The sequence below is a fragment of the Chelon labrosus genome, assembly GCF_963514085.1.
Source record: "Chelon labrosus genome assembly, chromosome: 18".
NCBI lineage: Eukaryota > Metazoa > Chordata > Actinopteri > Mugiliformes > Mugilidae > Chelon > Chelon labrosus.
This window is the reverse complement of record NC_140351.1, coordinates 11,680,836-11,688,656: the sequence shown is the minus strand read 5'-3', so window position 1 is coordinate 11,688,656 and position 7,821 is coordinate 11,680,836. Positions and strand designations below refer to the sequence as shown.

General features: G+C 42.4%; 1 protein-coding gene across 1 annotated transcript; it reads right to left on the bottom strand.

The window, feature by feature from the left end:
• Positions 1-3,044: 3,044 nt before the first annotated feature.
• Positions 3,045-5,903, bottom strand: LOC311503472 (melanocortin receptor 4-like; the record flags this gene model as incomplete). Its single annotated transcript, XM_084566201.1, has 1 exon — positions 3,045-5,903. The coding sequence occupies one exon, from the start codon at positions 5,901-5,903 to the stop codon at positions 4,920-4,922; it is 984 nt and encodes a 327-aa protein (XP_084422327.1). The 3' UTR covers positions 3,045-4,919.
• Positions 5,904-7,821: the final 1,918 nt, after the last annotated feature.

The following is a 7,821-nucleotide window of genomic DNA, read 5'->3' as shown; positions in this document are numbered from 1 at the left end:
ATGAGAGGGTGCCAATTCTGTGGAAGACCTCCTGCCTGGTTCCTGTGCCCAAGAAGTCGTCTCCATCCGGCCTCAGTGATTACCGTCCAGTCGCCCTTACATCCCATGTGATGAAGGTGCTGGAGAGGTTGGTGTTGGCCCACCTAAAGCCACAGGTGAGATCTTCTTTAGACCCCCTACAGTTTGCCTACCAGCGTGTCTGGGGGTGGATGACGCTGTCATCTATCTTCTGCAGCGAGCTAACTCACACCTGGATGGTGGTGGAGGCTCAGTGAGAATCACATTCTTTGATTTCTCCAGTGCCTTCAACACCATCCAGCCTTTGTTGCTGGGTGAGAAGCCGCGGTCGATGGGTGTTGGTGCGTCCACTGTCACCTGGATCACTGACTACCTGACAGACAGGCCACAGTTCGTGCGTCTGGGTCATGTCTGGGTCATGTCCTGTTTGATGTGGTGGTGAGTGGTGTGGGAGCCCCACAGGGCACTGTGCTTTCTCCGTTCCTGTTCACCTTATAAACCACTGACTTCCAGCACACCTCAGAGTCATGTCATATACAGAAACTTTCTGATGACTTTGCAGTTGTAGGGTGTATAAGCGGTGGACGGGATGAGGAGGAGTATAGAAGGTTGGTGGACTGATTTGTGGGGTGGGCTGGAAGGAATCACCTGCTGCTTAACGTGGACAAGACCAAAGAGATGGTGATCGACTTCAAGAGGAAGGGAACAGCTCCTCTGCCCCTCAGCATCATTGGTAGGGATGTGGAAATGGTGGAGGATTACAAATACCTGGGAGTGAGTACAGACTGAACTGGAGGACCAACAGTACAGCTGTGTACAAGAAGGGCTGCAGCAGACTCTATTTCCTAAGGAAACTGAGGTCCTTCAATGTGTGCAGCAAGATGCTGGAAATTTTCTACCAGTCTGTTGTGGCCAGCACACTTTTCTCTGCTGTGGTCTGCTGGGGGAACAGCATTGCAGCCAGTGACGCCAACAGACTGAACGAACTGATCAGGAAGGCTGGCTCTATCATTGGCTGCAGACAGGACACTTTTGAATCGGTGGTGGAGAAGAGAACTCTGAACTAACTGTTATCAATCATGGATAACCCTGACCACCCTCTCCACTACACAATAGACAGACAATGGAGCACCTTCTCCAGAAGGCTCAGACAACTTCGTTGTCTCAAAGAACGCTACAGGAAATCCTTCCTGCCCCAAGCTATCAGTCTGTACAACTCCTCATCTGTGTGTAACAGATGACACTCTGGACTTTTGTTTTTCTTGCACATTTGCACATGCTTGTTTGGTTATTGGTTGTAATTTCATTACATTTCATTGCAATCTAATTTAACTTTTTTTTAATATTCACTTTTAATAGTCACTTATTCACTTATAATTTTTGTAAATACTGTGTATAGATTTTTGTTCTTTTTTTAATTCTCTATTTTTTATTGTTGATTTTTAGCTTTTTGTTATATTTATGTATGGTGTTGAATGCCTGTACATTTCTGCTGCAACAGAGAAATTTCCCAGTTTGGGATTAATAAAGAAACTATCTATCTATCAATCTATCTATCTATCTATCTATCTATTATTTAGTTAGCCAACAAGGACTGAATACAATAAAAAGCACTCATTATGAACAGACATCACGTACAGTCCTTCTTTTCTTTTCCAGCGATCATTAATTATAGAGGTTGTGTGTCTTTATCTGAATGAATGAGGCAAAACTCCACTGACGCAAGAGGACCCCTGTTGAGTAGGTGGTCTTAAATGTGACTCAGGGCGCATTGTGTCTTCACATTACCAAAGGAATGTGGACAAATGCGACCCAGACGACGTCCAAATGTGGTCTGAGATCGTTCATGGTCTCAGACCATCTGGCCGACGCCGTCTTGGCAGTGACTGACTCCTCCGAACTCCCAGTTAATTAAAATTGACAAAGACGTGGAGCGTGAGATGAGCTAAGTTAGACAGCAACCAGTGAGCGCACCCACATGTGACTCACATTGGTCACATCCTTCATTATACATAAACACATAAGCCTTGATGTAATTTAAATAGCTGAGTCATATGAAAAAGAAATTAGCTGTATTTTGTACCATAGTCAAAATACAGCTATGGTACAGCCTCAAGCTTCAAGTAAGTGCAGTTTTTGGCACTTGTGCTTTTGCTTCATTTTTCGGCTCTGGAGGTTGCCGCTTGTTTTTTTCACTTTCTTCACATTTGGAGTTATTGTGTCATCAGCTTCTATGCTGCTAATGGAAAATAAGTGACAATAGCAAACCAAAAAAAAAAAAAAAAAAGAAGACTTTAACCGTCACCTCTTTTATTTTGTTCTAGACGTTGCTTAGATACACACCACCTCAGTGTTTTGGTGGATCTTGGTGTGTTCCCTTTCTTTACCTGCTGGTCTGCAGATATTCAAGGTTAAGGTTATCTAACCCACTGTTTCGGTGACATTTTCCTCCATTGTGCTGAAGTGAGATTTTCTTTTAATGAAAGTTAAAAATTTGCAAATTGATGCTGACTCATCGTTATTTTGTACTCTTGAAATTCATATTTCACTCAGTTTTTTTCTCTGTAAAACCTTTTCCACGCGTCATTCTTGCAGTACAAATGAGTAAAATTAATGCTTTGTTGTCAGTGAAGCATTTGCATAAATATATTATAAATGTATCTGTTTATTGTATGGTAATACATCCCCGCGCGTCTTCGTTTCATAGCGCAATTAGGCATAATGACAAATAATGCGCCCTTATCAAAGCGCTTCCATCTAGAAAACAGAAAACTACTCTGATATTTTGCAGAATTGTTGTTTAGTTTGATGTCCGTGAGTCTCCTGCAAGATTAAAGTCTATTCATTAACTGTGGACGGAATTCAATATGTCACACTGATGCTCTCGGGCTTTTATTGAATGCGCGTATTGAATTCTGTCCAAGGCTATTTTCTGCAGTCAATTTTTACAAAATATTCAGCACAAATGAAAATCTTGTGAGACATTTTTGCAGCACACAGGGCGAAATGCTTGTTTCTCACATTGAGACGGAAACTCTGCTCTTTACACTGAGGAGAAGTTTATGCTCCTTATGCAATGCTTTGTTCACACGTGCCTATGCTACTGCAGCTGTTAGAAGTGCATATTTGTGTATCTTTGTATGCGAGTCCAGGTGGTTTTAAGTGTGAGGTTGTTTTCACATCCGAATATGTAAAAGTAAAAAGGCAAGAACCTTGTCTCTGCATACTGGCTTCACTCCAGAGGAACATTAACAAACAGAGCTGTGGCCGAGGTGGCATCATAATTTATTACTTTGCTGCAGTGATTCACATGAGATGCAGTGGTCAAGCAAACACCTTGATACTGGCACATGAATTAAATTCCAGGCAAAAGCTTTTCACATAAATACATCGGAGACCCGTTTACTTCATCTTTCTTGTGCATTTCGTGAGCTTCAAGTGTAAAAAGGCATGAATAAATAAGGCAGTATTGAAAGTAGCAGAAAGACTGATCACATCAGTTTGTGTAATACTTTCACAGAGAATACGGTTGCTCTTTACAGTCACAGTGCAACATATTTAAGGCAAAGATAAAAAAAAAAAAGCAACGGCTTACACAACGCCCACATAAAAATACATTCAGTAAACTCTGTTACACGAAGGTGATGAAAAATAGATTTCTTTGTCGTCACATTTGCATGCGGAAAAGTCAGAGTGCAAATTCACACAAATATCTACACCGACCACAAAATACACAGGAGCTCTGATTGGGAAAACAACAGATGTTATGAGTCAGAAATGCGTTTCGCCACCTCTGTGGAGGCTCCGCTATGACTTGTTTCTCATTATTCAGTGATTATTAAAGGAAATCTGAGGTTAGGGTATACCACAAACTAGGAACATACACTAAAGGGAAGGTTGTACAAGGTGAAAGGGAACACAATCTTAACCAGGAATTGTGCCCTGAGAAATGGTTCTAGACCGTTTCCTGTACATCCAGTGTAAAGTAAATTTGTCCTGAATCTTTTTAGCCAACTCATCTTCAGCCAACATTTTCGAAGCTGTAGATAATGTGCCAGTTGTTGCTTGTGCTCTTGTTTTGTAGCTTCCAGAAGAATCTGGTTTCCTCCAAGTGCTCTCATCGCATCAGAAAAATCACCTGTGCCTGATACGTGACTTTAACACTGATTATTTTACCTCCTCTTACTAAGAGTAAAATACAATAAAAACACTTTAAGTGAGCAGGATATTTCTCTATGTCATGATTGGCACATAATGCACATAGGAAATCAGTGAGGTGTTATGGCTTTTGTCAGTGTATCTTACAAAAAGTAAATGTTTTTCGATTTAAAAAGTATGTGTCTATGCATTCAGCCTGCTATGAGGTGGATTACACTCTCAAACAAGGAGGTAGCCTTTCAAATTCACATTAATCTCTATGCTATATGTCCAGTGTGTCTTTGTAATGGACTGTGGCATTTACATTCTGTGCACAAACAGCACTGACATTTCGGTGCCGTAATCCTTGCAGAAGTTGTCATAAATAGGCGAGCAAGGTTTCTGATTTTCAAATTGTTAGAAAATATTTCAGAGTGAGAAAGAGAAACTGTAAATGAGCCAGAGTTTATGATTTACATACATGCTGGTCATATTTACTTCAAATTGCACTTGAGAACAGCGTTGACTACGAAACAAAACAGCGTTTGTACACAGAGCGATGTTACAAGGTCTTTGACAACCTACCTCTTGAGCAACGTGACTCACGATAACCAGAGGCCCAACTTATTAATCATTTACAGGGAGATGCGAGAGCACACATCAGTCCACGGAAAGTACAGCTCTCAACCTCGCTGGCTGAAAGTCATTGATATATCGGGCAACGCACGTCAGAGTTGTAGCTATGCTGACACTTTGCAGGCAGCTCACACGCACAAGAGGGCATGCGAGCAGCAGAAAATCTCTTTGAAGGTTTTTCTCATCTCCTGGCTGCGAAAGGCATAGATGATGGGGTCAATGACGGAGTTGCACATGATGAGGATGAGGTACATGTTGAAGTGGGACATGAAGCAGGTGCAGTAGGGGTTCCTGGGGCAGGTGATCATGAGGATGAGGTGCAGGAAAAAGGGCGCCCAGCACACCACAAACACCCCGAGGAGGATGGTGAGGGTGATGGCGCCCTTCATGTTGGCCCGCTGCTGGATCGGCGCGTTGCCCGGCAGGGCTGCGATCCGCTTCATGTGCAAGCGTGCCAGCATGAACATGTGGACGTAGAGCGATGCCATGAGCACCAGCATGGTGAAGAACATGGTGATGAGGCATATGAGAACGGTGGTGCTCTCTGAGTAGATGATGAACAGGATGCCGGACACGATGCAGCACGTCCAGATGCTGCTGATGACCAGTATTGCTCTTCTCAGGGTCACGATGTTGTGGTATCTCAGCGCGTAGAAGATGGTGATGTAGCGGTCGATGGCGATGGCGAGCAAGCTGCAGATGGATGCCAACAGAGAGCTACAGATCATAGAGTCAAACACATTGTCCATACTTTTAATCAGTGTGACCGGGATGGTCAGGCTGCCTCCGTTGATGAGCGCTATGACGATAGTCTCTGAGGCGTTGGAGACGCTGACAAGCATGTCGGCAACAGCGAGGCTACAGATGAAAAAGTACATGGGCGAGTGAAGGTTCTTGTTCTTGACGATTGCAGCGACAACCAGGATGTTCTCCAGTAGGCTCACGATGCCCAGAGTGAGGAAAACCTCCGTGGAAATCAGCAGCTGCTCGTAGCATCCTGTAGAAGAGTCCTTCTCGTCTCCCGGTAAGTCGTTGTTAAGTGACAAAGTGCCTGAGGTTTGGCTCCTGTTGTGGTAGCCTTGGATCAGTCCATGGTGCTCGGTGGTGTTCATTATGGCTCCGTTCAGTCCCCTTTGTTTTTAATGTTCTTTCTTCCGTTGTTACACGTCCATCTAATCATAAAAATCTCACCCTGTGTGGCTTTGAATCATCCTCAATACCTGGTGGACAACCTCTGTGCCCTTGATGATGAGTAAAATGTAAAATAAAAAAATAGCCAATGTTCTGGTTTTCTTTTTCACCAAGAGAGGCAATTTTCTTCAAACATCTGCCGCAGGTATTTTTCCCAACCAAAGCCAGTCCCACAGCTCTAGTCTCATCTCCCCACTCTGGTGTGGAAAGTGAGCGTAGTACAAAGTTAAAACAGACGCTCCCTAAAAAGAATTAAGGCAGATAAGTGGAAGGAGTGAGGCGGAGAGCAGCTGGGTGCGAGAGGGAGGCATGTGTGAAGCTGATTTACATCAGAGGTAGAGCGCAGCAGCTCGCCGGACGAGTGCAGGCAGATCATCACTCAGCAAGCTGCTGTGGTCTTCCCCATCTCTCTCTTTCTCTCTCCCCGTTCCTCCCTCTCTCGCTGCTATTATACCAGGCACGCACAATTACAAACACACACACCCCCTAAACCCTCCCGGTCGTCTGCTACCCTATCCGCTCGCTGATACACAGGGAGGGAGGAGCAAAGTTTGGGCTGACGCATGAATGGAGGTTGGAAAATCAATCAAACCTTAAATGTTTAAACCCTTAAATGATACAGAATGTTGTTGTTTGGTTTTTTTTTAAACATTTTTGCCACATTCATTCGAAAACAAATGTAAATGTTAGTAGGCAGGATGAAAATGATTTTATATTCTCATTAAACAGCCAAAGAGCTATTAAAACTATGTGTTCTAACAATATGTCAAGATATAGTTTTGACAATAGATGGACCCTGTGCACAGCATCACGAAGGATCCTGGACGTGGCACATACAACACAAGTACTGTACTAGTGTGATAGAAATCGATGCAGCATTGTCGTACTTCCTTTCCGTTACATCAGATTTGCAGAGGTGTTAACAAATATTAGAAAAAGGCTGTTACAGAGCACAGTTGCTCCTTACGCTCGTACAGAAGAGGAGCTGTTCCTCGCTGAATCAGGTGGCGATTCACGCCTAGGATTCAAAGGCATTAAACTTAACTCAAACAAAGATAGTATACCTTATATTTTGAGATTTTGATTTAGTAATTATTTAAAATAAAATAGTTTTATTTAGTTTTTTTATAATGCTGCTCTTCTTTAAATCGACAACGTTTTCATTTAGTAGTATAATGAACCTGGAACCAAGCAAAAAAAAATAATAATAATACGTGTAGCTAGTATGCTCATTGTTGTCATGTAGGAACATACTGTATTTGGTAGTCAAACACAGAAACCTTGTGACCAAGGAAAATACATTCAGATGCCATCAGTTCATAGCCAAGGTCAAAACAAATGTCTCTGGCACACTGACGGCAGTGTAGAAGTCCCACGGTCAATCATTTTATAATCTGACATTGCATTACAATTACTATATAAAGTATCAGCACCACACAAATCACAAGTGAAGAATACGGAAAAATATAGACCATAAAAAATACTGATTGCCAACAACTCTTCAATGTTATATAGTCCATTAAAAGAAATCCAATATGCTCCAGCAGTGTCTGCGTGAAAGCCAACCTTTTGTCAAGATTTTCTCTTTTCATCAGCCTCAGCTCCCTTTGTGTCCTGTCACATGGGCTGCCTTATTATAACTGTACAGAAAATGCATGTATTAAATCATACCTTTCATGTGCCCTTCAGGAAAATGAACCATTTCTTTCTGTTCTTGACATTTCCACATAAATGTATAGCTGTTAACTGGGTGGAAATACTTAGAGACAAGCTGTCTTGCCAAGAAATGGAATTAATGGCTGATTATATATATATATATAATAATCACCATGGAATATG